Consider the following 18253-nt stretch of genomic DNA (forward strand, 5'->3'; position numbering starts at 1 on the left):
ACGCATTGGTTAGGGTCAGAATCAATAATCATTCATCAATGCGTGGGTTCATCATGACATCCCAATGTGTAAGAGCACGCATTAGTTTTGGCCCCAGGGTGGAGCTGAGGACAGCGTGGGCTGGAATACAGTGCCGTCCGTCGCTGCGTTTGCAATGGACAACACATTCCTGTGCTCTGCAGAGACTTCAACCTCCTGATTTGTTTGGTTGCCCGTTCAAAGAAGTTTCCACTTCAAAAAGAAAAGTGGGAAGAGGAGAACCATGAGGGCCGCATAACCCAAGGTCTTACGTCACCCTTCTCGGCCGCAGCAGAGCCCACAGCACTTCTCCTCGGGTGCGTCGGAGATTTACCAGCAGTTACCGAGAGGCTTGGCCCACGCGGAAGAGTAGGCCAAAATATAATTAATTTAAAAGGAAAGTGGGCGACCAGCATACACAAAACGGGTTCTCATAGCCTGCTGCGCAGCTGTGACGTAAGAAGGTGATTGCAGGGCTTCACATTTACCCCTTACCATAGATGTTAAAAGCATCTAAATATATGCTTCATTTGGTCTGCCACTAAATTTGGCATGTTGCAGCTCTAGGCAGACAGCCGTATTGATTGGGTTGATTCCCACGTGATGAACACGCTTGCAAGGCATGCAAAGGGGCGTGTCACTAGTGTGGCTAAAATGACTATTGTGGGCTCTTCGGAAGTAGTTCTATGACATCATCTTCTGAGGCCACCTTTTGACACAAGGCGATGCGCTGCCTGCTGCGAAAGTTCTGTGTGTAAATTTCGTAATTTGACGCTCATAATGAGTTTTGTGCAAAACGGCATTTGCACCGTTGCACGATGAGAGAGACGGCTTGACACGTCTACGGCTTGGTGAGGCCTTCATCCAGCAGTGGATGGATCACGGCCAAATGATGACGACGACAAAGATGTTGGTTTCTCCGTCACCGTCTGAGTCTTCAGGCTGGAAACTTGACCAGAAGGCATCTTCCAGGATGCCTGCAGGAGAGCGGTTGACCTCTGGGTCACACATTTGCATTGGCTCGCTACCCAGTGGACGTCCGGGGGGGGGGTTCACAAAGCACGCGCATGCCAGTGGCATCGCCCGTCGAGTGTGCAGGCGGTGAAACTGCCCCGGGGCCCACGGGCTGAGGAGGGGGGGTCTTTGTCAACTAAGTTAGGGAGGGCGGGGGGGGGGCAGGTTCCGAGCTACGAAAAGGGAGGCAAAGCAGACAAGCGGTGGTGGCCCCGTTTCATTTTGTTGAGGCTTTACCCTTTCTGGCAGTCTAACAGGTGTATGGTGTTCAAACACCAAATAGACAACTTCTTGCAAAAGGCATCAAGTGTGCATTAACCACACATACCTGTAGCAAAACATGCAGACAAGCTCGGTCTGAAAATATATTTGGCCGTTGTCTGGTCTAACACGGGTGAGACAAGTCCGTTAAAGTCGGCCGTCTCCGGTGTAGGCCAATCAGTTTCGAAGACCAGTGCGTATGTTATTATCGGAGCATGTTGTTTACATTTCTTGCGGCAAGTATGCGTGGCTAATGCAGACTTGATGCCTTGCCATAGCTGTATCTATTTGGTGTTGGAACACCTTGAGATCTGCTTTACTGCCAGAGAGGGTATACAAGCCGCCTCTTATTTTTTTTTACCATTTTGATACCGGCAAATAAACGGTCCCGTCGATTGAACCGCACGAGGCCCTCCCGTCGCCTCCGGTCAGCCCCATCGGCACCATCCGTTTGGCAGCGGCTGTTTTGTTATTCGCCGTTGTGGGCGGCTCTCGCCAGGGACCGGGGCGGCGGCTGTATCGGTCCCAACATTCCACCGCCGTGCATTGCGAGTGAAGTGGGCCTGGGGATGGTGCGCGCGCAGCGGCAGCTGTGTAGGTTCCCTCCCGAGGATCGGATCGCAACCGCGGCGCTCCTAAAAATAAAGGAACGGCGATAGAAGAAGAATAAATGTTGGCGTGAAAAAAAAAGTTTGTTTTCCTGATCGACTCCGTTTCCTGACAACACAGCGTGGCTTCGAGCTTTGATGATTTGTTTTTTTTTCCTCTGCCCCACCCTGCGTCCCTTCCGGAAGCCCGTGTGCATTAGGCTCACTGGTGAAATGCTCGCCCGATTCCTGAAGCTTTAGGCCGAGTGCTGAGAAATCTCGGGCTCCGCCGCAGGATTAATGTTTTAATCTTTCGAGCACTTGCGCTGAGCAAAGCAATTAATCCGCTTTAAAAACCCCACGCTGAAACAACTCTGTTGATCCAAGGAAAGGTCACTGCCGAGATAGTGTTTGTGGTGAAATTTACAATGTGGCAATAAAAAGAGAATTTTATATTTGGTTGAAAGATTTCCGATATGAATTGGGTGTAGTAGCTTGCATGATGGTTATTCATTTGAGCACTCTATTGTGTGTGTGTGTGCTCTATTGGGGCAGAGATATAAATTGTCATGTAAATGTAGCCGAGTCTCAGTAGGCCCTGAGTCAGTGGGAGCTCAGTCGGGCAGCCGTTGATTAAAGTCCGTTGCTAAATTGTCCGTCGGATATCCCTCCGACGATCAACCAAGCGTGCGGTTACCTCTTTTAAAATCTCGCACCGTGTCGCATTCTCTTCTTCACTGAAAATGATTTTCTTGAAAAATTATAAAATGTCAAGCTCGGTTACATGTTACAGACGAATGTCAAGCCATGCGCTTGTATAATGTGCTTAGAATGTGAATGCATGCATATTTATTGTATTCTGTTCCAACATAAAAAATACATTTAACCACGGACATGCATGCAAATTGAAGTATACAAAATATATTTTTAAACAATACAAAGTAGCCTGTGCATCGTTTCGCATGCACTGTTAGCGAGCACATCTTAAGTCTCTCCAACGTGATGTCTGGCTGCACCACGTGATGTCTGGCTGTACTGCGTGATGTCTGTCTTGTGTCGCATGACGTCTGGCTGCACCGGGTGATGTCTGACGACGTTTTACTTCTTGGGTTCAGTTTCTCAAGAAGCTCCCAGCACGTCGGGTGAAACGTCGGACATCACGCCGAACAACACGGAAGTGCGTATCCTTTGCTTTCGACACAGCCCCCGAAAGCAAATCGGATAGCTACACAGTCCAACCGCAAACACCTCCTACGCAGCACCTGTCCAGGTTGGCACGGCCAGTGGTACAGGTTCATTGTCTCTGCCGTGAGCAGCTTCGTGTTTCCTCCGATTGATTCAGCTGTCTCGCACGCACGTCGATTCATGTTACAGAGTTGCTTCCTCCTGTGCGGATGAGCCGGGGAAATTTTGCATGCTCCAAACATTCGTGAAACCTGAGATCGTGAGAGCCCGTTGAGGCAAAGGTTTCACCTGCAAGGGAGACTTCGGATGTAAACTCAGAAAAGTAAGGGGTGGTTTGAGGTGCGGCCCTGCAACTTCTTACTCGTGCCACTGCTGGAGGAAGGGTCTCCACTAGAGGGAGCTCTAAAGAGCCCCTCTAGAAGTGTTCTTCACTGATTTTCAGGGAGGTTAGGGGCTAATTTTGCCGATAAGACTTCAGTGCGAGTGAAGGCCGCCAGACATTTGAAGCCATTGTTGGGTTTGACAGCACGGTGACGATGACGATGGGCGTCAGGGGCCGCACTAAAGGCTACGCGGCCCCCAGTGACCCGCGGGGCTTGCGATCAAAAGATACTTCCCTACAGGGAGCATTTTGGCCTACTCTTCCACGCTCGCCAGAAGGTGTGGGTAAAGTACCCACACTTTACCCCACCACACGTGACTTGTGTAACAACTAAAATGTGGCGTTCCCTTGTATACTAGTGGGTGAAAAATTAGGAGGCGTGGACAGAATGAAGGAAAAAGGTTTTATTTTAAATATGAAATTGAGTAACGTGTCTAACAGAATCACTAAAAAGGAACCCCTGACTGCTGTTTCGCGGTGGATCACTGCTCGCATAAACCACCAGCCACCCATAACGTGGAGTCAACATTGTACATTACTGCACTGCCGTGAAGATACCCGCTAAATATACCGTATTACATTTGGAATTGTTGCTGCAATGATTGCACAATGCATTGGAAGCCTCCCATGCTGTATCGGGCATCACTCACCAATGATGTCAGCCGTGGCCGTAAAATGAACTCCTTATTGGCAGGTTCATAGCACGGTGCACTAACCACTTCACCACTGCTCCCTTGTTTGCTGAATGCGGTGCTTGCATCGCATTATTGATTGTTGCTACAACACGGTATTGTATTTTGGCTCGTTGCTACGCTTGCCTACGTTACGAACACCCCGCCAAATAAACTCCTGACATTAACGACTGCCAAAACGTACAAAAGTTTTAACAAATCCGCCAACAGCTGTCGCCAACCCGCCAGGGCCTGACCTCGGCCTGCCAATTCTCCGAGTCGCTGTTTGCGAAACATCGACCGCTGTGCGACAGGGCGATCGTCGTGTGAGTGACAGTCCCACTGGGGGCGTTTGGCGGCTTCGGGTGTCAGAGGCTCCATGATAACTGGGGGTGGTGGGTGGCTTTGCCAGCAATATGCCACGGTGGCGAGATGTTAACTACCTCGCCTGGTGTGCAGGAGGTTGTGGGTTTGATGTCGATCATGACGCCTGCTGTGTATTTGGAGTTTGCGCGTGTCTCTTTCTCTCCCCGGGGTCGCGTGGATTTTTTTCCGGGTCCTCCAGTTTTTCCCTCCACATTCTAGAAACACGCGTTTAGAGTATTTGGCTGCTGTACATTTCCACGCGAGAAGCCCCTCCGTTGAGCTGTCATCAACCGCGTGACAAAAAAATCCGTCCGCCGCCACGACTTTCAGTCGACTAAAACGGCTTCGTCGTCGACGAATCGTCCCATCTCCGTGGCGACCTGGAACCCTCTCTCAGCATCCCTCCTGCCCACTGCAACCCGGCGCGAGGGTGCGTCCGGGTGGGTACGCACCCTCGCCCCGGGTCGCCACGGTTACGGCTACTACAACCTCCTCTTTGAAGAGAGAGAGAGACAGAGCGCGTCGCCACAAAGGGCCCACGTGGGCGCGCGGGGAATCCGCGTCGGAGCGCGACGAAGAGCCCCCTTTCAAAGAGGCGGCGACGCCGGCAGGGGGCCCGGCGCTCTCCGAGGTTTTATCTGCGGCGGCGGTGGCGTCGCTTTGTCCTCGCGGCGATTTATCGCGTCGCGCGTTACTCGCGGCCGCTCTTGTTTCTCCGTGCCCCCCCCCCCCCGAGAGCCGCCCCCGCCAGCCGCTTCCAACGGGGGGGGGGGGGGGGGCGGAGATGTGAAAGCTACGTGTGTGTGTTGAACTTCTTTCGCACCGTACGTAGCCAACGGTGCTAATCGGAGGTGCGGAGGGGGTGGGGCAGGGGAAGAACGACAAGTTGTTACGCCGCTGATTTGGGCTCCGTTTGGTGAAACGTCGCAGCTCGGTTTCTCCGAACGCTGTGCCACACACTTCCCAATGCGTCTGGTTGCGGCTTGCCTCACCCACCCACCCACTCACCTGCCAGGCGGCCAGACAGACACGTGGTGATGTTTGCATCTTTAAATGCAGTTACTTGTACGGGTTGCACGATGGAACAGTGTTCATTGAGAGCACGTGCACAGCCCTTTTTGTGCCCCCCCCCCTTACACCGTTGAGGATTCAGGGGGGTTATATGGCCATACTCGACTACGCTGGTCAGTGCGGGTTGAAGGCGGGAAGCATACATGCGGGAGCATAGAAGTACAGTCAACAGTTGATTTTTGCTGGGCTGCCCTGTGCTGCCCACCACGTAGACCCAAAGGCCCGATAACAACCTGTGTGTGCATGGTGGTCACCCATCCAGTGGCTATCCAGGCTCAACCATGCTTAGCTTGCGAACGTGGACGAGATTGAGCTTGTTCCAGGTGGGAATTGATCGTTGGGATTTTCTTCCGGAATATTATTTTGCAAACAAATATAAGTTTCGAATATTCGCAAGACCCACTAACTTTGGGTCATGGCCACAGAACGAAACGTCGGACATCATGCCGAACAACACGCCGCACAACCCAAAAACACATTGAAAAAAATTATATATATTTTATATCTCTACGGGCGCCACGGTGGCGAGATGTTAACTCCCTCGCCTGGTATGCAGGAGGTCCTGGATTAGATCCCGACCCTCACGCCCGCTGTATATTTAGAGTTTGCGTATTCTCCGCGTGGTTTCATGGATTTTTCTCCGGGTCCTCCGGTTTTTCCCTCCCCGTTTATAAAAATGCGTTTAGAGTTGTTGGCCGCAGTAAATTTGCACGTGGCGATGAGCCACTTCGTTGAGCTATCATTAGCGGCCAGGTCGCTTCTGAAAAACAGCTACATAGCTCAGTGGGCCTTACCTGGTCAAATAAAAAAAATAGTAACAATAGCAAAATAGAAATGCGAAAGCCTCAAGCAGGTTAAGCTACACAGGCTGCAAACAAAAGATAGTTGAAGCACTGTAACTGTCGGCATCTGCCAGACTGCCACATCCAATCAGATTCTTGGTTCTTTCGGTAAAGTCACGTAGAATGGAAATAATAAAATAATAAAAATAAAACATAATAAAATACAATTCTCACGACGTTTCGGCCACAACGACAGACCTGTTCTCCACCTGAGGACGGCTGCTTGCGTTGTGGCCGAAACGTCGTGAGAATTATTTTATTATGTTTTATTTTTATTATTTTATTATTTCCCTTCTACGTGACTTTACCGAAAGAACCAAGAAGATGAATCCCTGCAGTCACGAAAGCTTTAAATCGAAATCCAATCAGCTGTTTCACTTCGTAAACAGCTGTGCGCTATTCTTTTTCTCTTGCGAGCGGAAGAGTAAACATAAAAAAATTATTTCAATGCGAAAGAAAAAAGTTAAAATAGTTAGAGTTTATTTAGCTCGTTAAAAGAGACACAAATGGCAGTGCAGGATTACAGGTGATGCAATTCGGACAGGAAAAATGCCTTCTGGGCAGCCTTTGTCTTGCCGATGTCTTTGTTTTTTTAACAGATTGTCGTGCAGAATCTTGGGAGCCCACTGTTGCACCAGAGAGAAGAGGCGACTCTTAACGCCCTCAGGCAATGACAGTAGCAGTGTTGTTTGTTTATGGGAAGGCGTTTGGTGCTTCCCTCTGACTAATCTACAGACTTGGATTTCCTTGACCAATACCTGCGGGCGGATGTAAACTTTAGCCTGCGAGGTTGGTCGACCTGGATTTTGTGTTTGCTCACCCCACCCACCCCCCCCCGTGTGGGGCCCGGATTCTTGTTTGAAATTCCACTCTTCAACTCTGGCACAAAGTTTAAACAAACTTTGCTGAGTGGGGCAGCAGCGGCAGCACGGCATGGGCTTAAAGCCGAGACAGCCAGCGAGTGTGTGCAAGCGACGTGATTAGGTTTTTCGGTAAAGTCACGTAGGCATAAAATATATACTTTGCCTTGCTCCTGATCCCTCTCGCAGCGCTCCACTTTCCCCTACCCCACACCCCACCCTCTCGATCTCTCCTCCCTGGATCCTCCCCCCTCTCTTACCTATATAGCCTCTTGTCACGGCAGCCCTTTTGCCCACTTCAGCAATTGTTTCTTGCTGTGGTTGTCCCACCTGATGACGGACGCTTGTGTTGCGCCCGAAACGTCGTGATTTCATTTATTTTATTTTATACCCACATGACTTTACCGAAAGAACCAAAGAGTATGGATCCCTGCAGCCACGAAATACTTCCAATCTAGAGTGATTAGGTCTGCCGCCGGGCTTTGTTGTTTTGCGTGACGGAACATTCAGGTTAGTTCCTGCGCGTGACACACACGGTGGATGGGGTTCGTACTCACGTGCAGTTTGGGCCGCTGAGTGATGTTCAGAAAAGATTGCACGCAACAAGGGATCCATCATTTAGCGGCTGAGACATAGAAGGGTGTCTAATTCTAGATTTGAAGCTTTCGTGACTGCAAGGATTCATACTCTTAGTTCTTTCGGTAAAGTCACGTAGGTAAAAAATGAAATTAAAATTAATAAAAATAAAACAATAAAAATCACGACGTTTTGGAGGCAACACAAGTCTCTGTAAATCTGGCTGTGACGGTCCCACCTGATGACGGAGACTTGTGTTGCCTTCGAAACGTCGTGATTTTTATTGTTTTATTTTTATTAATTTTTATTAAATTTTTTACCTACGTGACTTTACCGAAAGAACTAAGAGTACGAAGGGTGTCTGTTGGGAAAACAAAAGTAGCGGAGTGTTTTCGCAAGTCCACTTGGGCGCGCACCCCCTGTGGCCCCTGTGCTGTGGTGCAGTGATAAACATCGTGAACAAGAAAACCCCAAAATACACCTCCGTCGGTTCGCCGTGGTATGTTTGGTGAGAAATGAATAAATTGTTTTCATTTCTATCGTACGTACGTATGCATGGGTCGCGGTTGTTTTGGGAGGAGTGAGTACGGGATGTAAAACATCGAATGTTTCGGAGCGAGCAGCTCGAAAGTTTCGAGTTCAAATCCTGGTCGGGGGGTTTACTCAGCCCATCATCACTCTCCAGGGTCGATAAAATATATACCACTTCGTGGGTAGTCAAGAATGGCTGTCCCATGGGTAGACTCGACCCCACCATAGGAATGTGGAACTTCTACCACTGGCTCAGGGCTGTAAACGGGAGAAGACGAACACTGCCTCTGGTCTTTTAAGCAGGAAATCACCGAGTTTATTTCAGAGTGTGCGTCATGTTTACAGCGTGCAGCTTAAATAAAGATGCAAACCAAAAACAAACGCAGTTTCGCTTGGGGAGAATAAAAAAAACCTGTGTTGTGTGTCCTGGGCTCGAAACTTTGTTAATGACCAAAAAAAAGCCTATTCTTTAAAGTTACGTCTTTAAAATTTAAGTCAGGGCCACTATTCTGACATCGGTACTGTATCACTCTCGTGCTTTCAAACTCAACATCAGTTGCAGGTATATCACGACAGTGCTGTGATGGCCGGATTGATCGTTACTATAAATGCTTTTATCTCGCTCGCAAAGCCTCAATCTGGAGTCTGACGGCATTGGCAGGGGGTAGGGGAGTACACAGGCTAGCCAAGATAACAACCGATTGTTTTTCGGGTCATGCCTTCCTTTACGGCAGCCTCTTCTTTCGTTTTATGAAAGCCATGTCTCTGCAATGTGCTGCGTGCAAAACGTGAAGAGACACGTCGGAGACTTTATCCGGCAAGAGCGAGAATTTGAATTGCTTAAGACTACTACGTCATCGGCGGAAAAGGCGACTGTTGAAAAATTTGGGGGCTGTGCACGGATGTCCAGATGCAGTCGTTTACGTAAAGGGAAGACGTTTTGCGATTTGCTGTCGGCTCACGGTAAACCTATTAGACTGGAACTCTGCCTCTCGAAGCCGATCCTTGGCCCATCGTTGCCATGAGTTGACTGTCTCTCTCATAACCTGTCCGATTGCGGTTAATCTGCTTTGCGACAGCCATTCGGTTTTATTTCTATTTATGGAACCGTTGACGTGCGAGCTTCTATGCAAAGTGCGGGGTGCTGTTGCTTGATGAGTCGAGGGCTCATAACCAACCGCCTGGCAGAGACTGTTGCATCTCAAAACCTTATGTCATCACCGTGACTAAACGTGAAAAAAACTTTTTTGAGAAATTATAATTTTTCAGCCATTTGTCGATCCTCTGTTGGATGACGGCTCACCCAAACTGTGTCGGTTGTGTTGGTTGCTTGACCATACTTCGCCACGCTGGTGAGTGCGGGTTCGTGAAGAATGCTGCTGGAGAACATTGATCTATTAGGCTGAAAGGCTGATGGACCTAATGGACCTATCTGAATGTGATTGTATTTTTGATGAGCAGATAGAATTATAAAAAAATTCTCCATGAACAGTGCACAATAAAAAAAAATGTTGTACAGTACAAATACGTGAAACGGCTCAGAGCACTGAGCCACCACTGCTGAGGTCTTGGGTTCGAATCTGGTCAGCTGCCTGTGACTAAACCGGGTTCCCAAGTGTAGAGAGTTGATGGTTCAACCCAGTCGGTGAAAATTGGAAGGAAAAAAAATATTGTCAAATACAAATTTGGTTTTCACTTAATGTGGCTGAATTTCAGTTCTGATTTAAGTGCTGGTTTTAATGTGATGCGATTAACGCATCTCGGAAGCAGGGCATTTGACAAAGTGCAGCGCTGTCTCGATTGCGTGGATATAAGAAGTCGGTTAAAGCGAGCCCAGAAGTAGTTCTGTGATGTATGCTTCTGCGAGCCGTATGCTAACGCGGAGGGTCATGTGCTTCTCAGCGACAGCTCCGAGCAGACATTTCGTCCCGTGACACTACGGCCGTAGAACGTTCGCTATGAAACCTGCAAAACAAAATCCCTGAGCGCTTTTACCTCCGTGCGCACACCTGCTGTGGGCGAGCAGGTCATGAAGGAGCTGGAGGACGAGCGGCGGAGGCACGCGCAGGACCTGGCGCAGGGCGACGACGTCACCTTCATGCTGGAGAAGGAGCGCGAGCGCCTGGAGCAGCAGGCACGCTCGCTCGCCACCACAATACGCTCACCGCACCACCGGCCAACGCTCACCCTCCACCGCTCACCCTCGATACTATGATACACTCACCGCACCACCGGCCAACCGCTCACCCTCGACACCACGATACGCTCACCACACTACCGGCAACGGATCACCGCACCACGTCCCACACGACACCTTCAAAATCCAAACCCCAACACCAGCCACCACTCAACATAGAAGCCACCACTCTGCAACTGTTACAGCCACCACACCATCGGCGACCAGTCACCGTACCACCACCACCACCCAGACGGCACCTTCGGGACACGCCGCACTACCACTCACAAACCACCTCCGACACTCGTTGTTTTGAGCGTCGCTCCTCTGCCCTCCGTTGTTGCTGGAGGGCGATTGCCTCCAACTGCCCAGTAGCAGCAGCAGCAGCGTCCTTCTCGAGCCTCGTCCATGATACCGCCACACAGGGGACAACCAACAATCACCACCGTCTCATCGCACACCACACTACCAGTTCACCTAAGCACTCGACAATTCATCTCACGCCCACCCACCGGCAATTCAATGAATTGTCGTGATTCGGGGAGGGCGGGGGTCACAATTCCATTCAAGAATCAATTCTTATTTAGCACTGATGAGTGTGTGCAACCTCTGAAGGGTGCATAGGGGTCACGTGAACCAGTCACGCGTAATGCACGCGGGTCGTGAATAATTGATGATTTTATAAATTCAACTCGATGCATGTAGCGTGGAACGTATGCGGCGGATCATACCGTGCCATTATGATGCTCCACCCCGCGCCACACCCACCACTCAAGTAACGTCGGCGTGCCGCCCAGACGACGTTATCGCCGGCAGTGGTGCGGTGTGAATTTGACGTTTGTTAAAATGCAGGCGTCAAAACAGCTCGATATTTTACCAAGTTGCGTGCCCTGGGCCATCCGACATCAGGGCGAAGAAGCCACGTTAATGAGAGCAGAGGCAGTGAAATCTGTGTTGCCTCTCTCAATATGGGGTTCTCGTGGTGCCGCTGGTTGAAAACATCTTAGTATTGAAGGCTCCAGAACTTGGGCAATTGTTGGCACCGGCTAAACATCTGGCTGTGTCTCCCTGGCGATTTCGAGGTGTGCCGCACGTGACTGAACCTAACGACCGTGCTGTATAATACAAATATATACAACTACATTCTCGCACACGTTGGGGTGCGCAGGTGGACTTCGAGAAGTCGCAGGTGAAGAAGCTGGAGAAGGAGCAGAAGAAGCTGTCTGCCGAGCTGCGGGAGGAGCGCGCCAAGAGCAAGCAGCTGGTGCTGATGCTCGTCAAGGAGAACGAGCTGCTCACCGAGCAGCTGCAGAAGGAGCGCTCGGCGCTCGCCGAGAGGGACACGGGACTGGCGGAGGAGAAGCGCCGCTCCCACGAGCTGGGCGACCTGCTGGAGGTGCACAAGAAGAAGAGCGGCCAGGTGGAGGCCGAGCTCGAGAAGCAGCTCGCCGAGTTCGACACGGAGCGCGAGCAGCTGCGCCTCAAGCTGGAGCACGAGGCGCACCACACCAGGGGCCTGCAGGAGGAGATCCTCGGCCTCAAGTGCGGCCTGGCGTCGAAGGATCGGAGCGACGGCGCCGCGGCGGCGGAGGTGAAAACCACGAGCAGCAAGTGCGTGGAGGCCAAGCCCCCGGTGAGATCGGTGGGCGCCGGCTCGGACGAAGCGCCGGCAACGTTGGTTTCGAGGGCGGCCGGGACGGACGCCCCCCCCCACGGTGCCCGTCGCGGGCCCGGCGTGGGACGCGTCCTGCACGGATGGCGCCCCGGCAGCGACGGCGGCCGTGGCGGCGAAGCCGCGGGAGCCCCGCAACGGACCGGAGAGCCAGGCCGCTCACGCCGGGTCCAACCACGCCCGGCCCGTGCGGCGGGCCGGAGAGACGGACCTCAACCGCAACGCGGCCGCCGGAGAAGCGCCCCGCTCGCCGGGCGAGCCGCTCGTTAAGGTGACCCCCTCGTCGTGTTCCCCGTCGGAGGCCTCGCCCCCGCGGGCCGCCGCCCCCGTGCCCGACGACGAGGAGCTTTTGAGCGTGCGCCACCTGGAACTGAGCAACTCCCACGACGCGCCGTCCGCGGGCGCCCCGGCCCGCGCCGGCCGCGGCGTGACCGCCGCCGCCGCGAGCCTCTCCCCACGCTCGCTCTCGCCGCACTCCCCGTCGGGCCTCGGCGACGGGTCGCCCACGGCGGCCTCCCCCGACCCGCTGAGGTCGGGCTACTCCGCCGGCCTCAACTCGCGCTTCCAGGTGGCCAAGCTCAAGTTCCAGACGCAGGTGGAGCAGGAGCAGCAGCAGCAGCAGCAGCTGCAGGTCCAGCAGCAACAGCAGCTGCAGGTGAGCTCGGTCACCGTTCACGGTCCCACGAGCCCCGACGCCACGGGCGCCCGGCGCGACTCCTCGCCCGTCAAGAACCTGGCGCGCAACACGGTGAGCCAGGCGATCTCGCGCTTCGCCAGCCAGCAGGCGGCCGCCATGGCCGCGGGCAAGGCGCTGCCGCTGGGCGGCAGCTCCCCCTTCGGCACCGACTACCGCTCTGCGCTGCACTCGCCGGCGCCCGGCGCCGTCGAGCCGGCGCACGCGCTGCACCCCCCGGGCAGGGCCGGCGGGAACCCGCTGCTGTCGCCGTCGTCGCCGTCGGCGCCGGGCGGCGGCGGCGGCGTCAAGGGCCCGTCGGTGTCGCTGCGCCTGGACCGTGGCGCCCCGCCGCCCATCCCGCCCAAGAAGCCGTCGCTCATCCAAGGCAGCCACGCGGCGACGGCGGCGGCGGCGACGGCGACGGGCACGCCGGCACGCAGCTTGGCGGTCGACAGTAACTCGAACCCCTCGGTGGAGCCGCTGGAGCTCGAGGGGGAGGGGACGCGGCACAACGCGGTGGGGAACCTCGCGTCCGCGGTGGGGAACCTCGCGTCCGCACTGGAGCTCCCCAACGCCGCGGTGGCGGCTGCGGCGGGCGCCACCACCGCCGCTGCCACCACGTGCTCGGACGGATGCGGCGCGCTGCCGGCCAGGTCTGCGTCTCAGGTGAGCGTTGCGCCAGACGCGTCAACTCCTCGTTAATCGTACGCAGACGTTCAACATTCATTTGCCATGTAATGACGTTGAATGGCAGCTTCTAGTAGGAGGTGACTCGAAGTTTAACTTGGGGAGGCAGTCACTGTCGGTGTTGTGTAACACGAAGTGGTGCGTGACTAGTGGGCTCAATATTCAGTCCGTAGCCAGTAGTTCTACAAACTATTTCTTTGCTTACATGAGCACTAAAAGACGCTGCTCACCTCGTCTTTGCAGCCCTGAACCAGTGGTGGAAATTCCACATTTCTATGGCGGAGTCTAGTCTTTCCATAGGACAATCAGCCGTAGACTTCCCACTCCTGCTTACGTTATTGTTAGATTATTCAGGCATGGAATTTCTTAAGCCACAGGCGAAGAGATTCATTGGGTCAGAACTTGATGATATATTGGCACGGATAAATTATAGCTTTATAAACGTGACGATTGTTTAGGATGGTTGGAGGGGTAATGACACGTGTTTTGGGACAAGACTACTACGTGGCTTAACCCAGAAATAAATATGGATAAAACGGATATTCATGGGGCCCGAGTCAAACCGCAAACCAGGATTTGAACTCTCAACCATCCAAAACCCCTCATTCTACCACCGAGCCACGTTTCCAGTAGTACATTTCACATAATTAAAATAGTGCGCACAGTCGAACTCCGGTGTAGGGGGGGGGGAAATCTTACCAGATTATCTCCGTACTTTAAACAACAACCGGCTCCGGAGCCGCTTGCGTCTCTTGGTGACTGCTATTTATTAAGGAGCCACCGTCTCGTATTCACGTCGCATTGCCGCTCTTAAAATATTGAGCTTTTTTTTAACCGAATTCCAAAAAAGTGGCTCTTGTTATTTCGGTTGCCGACCCCAGCACTTGTAAAATACCCCCCCCCCCCTTTGCCAAGTGTAGTTGCACGCTGGAATCGAGACAACTCACAACCACCCTCCCCTACCTCCTCACACTTCCCCCCCCCCCCCCCCAAACGTTTCGCTGTCTTCGCAGGTCGACTCGGCTCGCTAGCGCCGTGGGCCGCAATCCACCGGCGCCTCCCTGCTGCCGCTCTCGCGCTCCTCACCCCTCCGACTCGTCCGCGTTCAACCGCCCGCCGGCCAATCAACCGGAGGAGTTACTGCAATGGCCGGATGACTAGAAGGGCCCAGCAAACAAAACTAAGAAATAACAAGACGCTTGTTGCGGTGAAGCAAGACGGGGGGGGGGATGGGTTCACGAGGCGACGTGGTGACCCCACGGTGCTGCTTGTGCCACCCACATTCGGGCAGAGGTTGGCGTTCCTGCAGGAGACGTAGCCCCTCTACATGCCAATGTCACTTGCACCGAAGCGCCGCATGTGAATTCGTCTTCTCTTGTCTACTCCATCTCACCCGAACGGTGGACTCCTCCCTCCTGCACCCTCCTCCACCCTCCATCACCCTCCTTCCTCCTCTTACCCATGCATCGTCCACAGCTGAGGCCTTAGGCCTTGGGCCTGAGCTGTGTCACCTCCCCCACCCCTCTTGACTCTTGACTTCCATTTCCTCCACCCCCCGGGGTGGAAAGCGGGCGCCAACTGCAGCGGGCGGCCGTAGCGACGTGGCGAGGGACGCGGTTGACACGCTGTGAATGTGTAAGGGAGTCGATGTGAGCGCAGGGTGTGCGTACGCGCCGCTACGCACCGCCCATCCCGACCCCGCTGCTGCTGCTGCCAAAGGGGAACCGGCACTACTTTGACAAAGGCCTCGCGCGGTCCGGCGTCCCCACGCGGTCCGGACGTCGCTGGGACATGACCGCCCCCCCCCCCCCCCCCCCGAGGCAGGGGCGGCCAAAGGAGGGTCGCTGTCTCTCTCTTGGCTGGGCCCCTTCTCGGACACCGAACCTGCCGCTACTGCGCCATGCCACGCGCGTCTTGGAGCTACTTGAACGATAATTGATGCTGAACGTGTTGCCAATGTGTATTGCGGATGCGCGGGGAGGTTTAATCAAGCGAAGGCTGTAACGTATTCCAGTGTGGCTACGTCGCACAGTTGTGTGTGTGTGTGTGCATGCGTGCGTGCACGTGTGTGTGCAGAAGGTTGCTACTGATTTCTGTTTTTTCGTCTCCAGGTAGACGGCAGGAGGCACAATGAGTCTTAAATGGAAGTGTATTTTGCTTAAGCGTAGCGATTTTTAAATAGCAATTCTTATTTTATTTTTTAAATATAAAAATATAAACGGTGAGTTCTTATATGAATCCTCGTTAGAAAGTGCAGTGGTAATGATGTTGGCCATCGACTCTAAACCCTCTCTCTCGCTTGCATTCATAGATATCGACCCATTCCAGCTGTGAATAATTATCGCAAATCGGCAACGAGCTTCTTGAGTCTGCTGCTGCCGGGCAGCCTGGCCGAGCGGGGAGGGTCAGGGGGGTTACAAATGTTGTGTGGTAAGAAGGACGCTGAAGCCAGTCGTGTAGGGGCTGACGCCAACTCTTTATTTAAGGGCTTGCGCCTAACTCGGGGGAAGGGGTTAACACAAGAGTTAGTAACTAATCTCCCCAGGGGAAGGGGTTAACACAGAGTTAGTAACTAATCTCCCCAGGGGAAGGGGTTAACACAGAGTTAGTAACTAATCTCCCCAGGGGAAGGGGTTAACACGGAGTTAGTAACTAATCTCCCCAGGGGAAGGGGTTAACACAGAGTTAGTAACTAATCTCCCCAGGGGAAGGGGTTAACACAGAGTTAGTAACTAATCTCCCCAGGGGAAGGGGTTAACACAGAGTTAGTGACTAATCTCCCCAGGGGAAGGGGTTAACACAGAGTTAGTAACTAATCTCCCCAGGGGAAGGGGTTAACACAGAGTTAGTAACTAATCTCCCCAGGGGAAGGGGTTAATACAGAGTTAGTAACTAATCTCCCCAGGGGAAGGGTACTGGGAGTTCCCTACACCCCACCAGGCTATCAGGCTCTTCCCACGGCACTGACCGAGGGTTTATCCAACTCGGCCAGCTGGGTAAAGCAGCCCCCCCTTAGCCTGGCTCTCTACCCTCTATCCCGGAGCCCCCTATTCCCCTAACGCTCACTCCTCTTGGCTCACCGCGAAGACCCCGTCCACGTCACGGGTCTCCCCTCAAATACCCCGGGGGGCATGACGTCACTTTACCTTGACGGCATTCCCCCCGAGGCGAGTGCGACCTGACGTCAGCACTCCACTCCTCAACACACAAATTTTTGAAATCGTCATCGTTACCGGGAGCACGAGAGGTGGCATTCACCGGGACCCCCCCCACCCCCCCCCCCCCCAATGCCCGGATTTGTCACGGGCAGCGCCGCTCACAGGACGCGTGGTTTAACGCCGCTGCTGCGTCGCGGCCGCCACCGTTGGGCCATCGGCTTGCTCGTCCCCCACCTCTCGAGGTTTTACACATCAAATGTGATTCGCTTTTTTTTGTGATTTTGTCTTCCGACTTTTGATATATTCGCTGTACAACTATCCGCCCCCCCCCCACCAACTCGCGCACCCACCCAGCCACGCACCCACCCACCCACCCACCCCGTTTTCACATTTAATATTGTAAATTAACTGTGCAATTACTTGAAATAATCTGTTAATTGCGCTAGGTATTATTACAATTAAGAGGTGCTGAATTCACTACATGGAATTGCCAATCAAAAGGGTTTTAATAACCGTCCGCTTAAATGTAGCAGCAGCAGCAGCAGCAAGCGTTCAAATGAGGAAATCATGCCGAAGCTCTTAAGACTGGTTTGTACGCTTCCCAACACTACAATTAGACGTCAATTGCCAAAGCGTTCAACTTGCTAATGCTTGCAAGCTGGAGTTGTGCCGGCCCGTGTCGCCATCGCAAGCCCTGTTGGTGCGAGTCATTTCGACGAATTGCGGGGAGGACTTTTTATTTTGGGGGGGGGGCGGGGGGGGAGATGAGGTGGGCGTTGGTTGGGTGGGGGGGGTGAATAGATGCTCCAAATGCATTTTATCGGCCAAAACCAGACCAGCCTATGTTTTTGTAATTACATTCTACTGTGTAGTATTGTTTACCGGCCGATTTGAGCATACAAACAACGGACGCGTTGCACTTAAAACGAGGCTTTTACCGCATTGGTGTTTGATTCCATGAAGGACTTTAAAGAAAAAAGAAATGGTTGCGTTCATTTAAACGTGACCATTACAAAAGGCGTCTCAACCGGGCCAAACGAAAACTCGACGAAAGACACGGGAGGCCACGCCGGCTCCACGCCCAGCAGCGGCGAGCATTACCAATGTAGTTTTAGTTAGGGGGGGTGTGCATGGCACGTGTGCGCACCTCACTTTTGCCAACGTTTCGCAAGCCTCCCGAGCGAAGTCTGCCTACCCAAGCGCTGCCTGGAGCACGTGGCGCTCGATCCGTGGTGCGGTCCACTGCGCTTGTGGCTGCATGGATTTTGTTTCGGAGGCGAGAATTTGCGTCGGGGGGGGGGGGGGGTTTAAATCGCGGTGAAAACGCGCGGTAGCCGTTCTTTTGCATTGCACTCCTGACCGCCCCCACCACCCCCCCCCTCACTGTGTTCAGTGTTTTGAACTGGTAGTGCATGGTCTGGGAGGTGGCTCGTGTCTCAACTATGACTTGGCTTTGTTTGGCGTGTCGTGCCATTCGGCGTTATATAAGTATTGGTCAACATTCTCGCAGAGGTATCAAA

At 53.2% G+C, this 18253-nt stretch overlaps 1 protein-coding gene across 1 annotated transcript in view; it reads left to right on the plus strand.

Annotated features, from left to right (window-relative positions):
- The window catches only part of LOC144943731 (CTTNBP2 N-terminal-like protein), a 47295-nt gene extending 29830 nt beyond the window's left edge, over window positions 1-17465 (plus strand). The window contains 4 exon segments of the mRNA XM_078871510.1: window positions 10391-10498; window positions 11709-12179; window positions 12181-13554; window positions 14589-17465. Of these exon segments, the coding sequence (XP_078727636.1) occupies window positions 10391-10498; window positions 11709-12179; window positions 12181-13554; window positions 14589-14606 (1971 nt within the window). The 3' untranslated portion in view covers window positions 14607-17465.
- The last annotated feature ends 788 nt before the right edge of the window (window positions 17466-18253 follow it).

Source organism: Lampetra fluviatilis, chromosome 32 (assembly GCF_964198595.1).
Source record: "Lampetra fluviatilis chromosome 32, kcLamFluv1.1, whole genome shotgun sequence".
Taxonomy (NCBI): Eukaryota; Metazoa; Chordata; class Hyperoartia; order Petromyzontiformes; family Petromyzontidae; genus Lampetra; species Lampetra fluviatilis.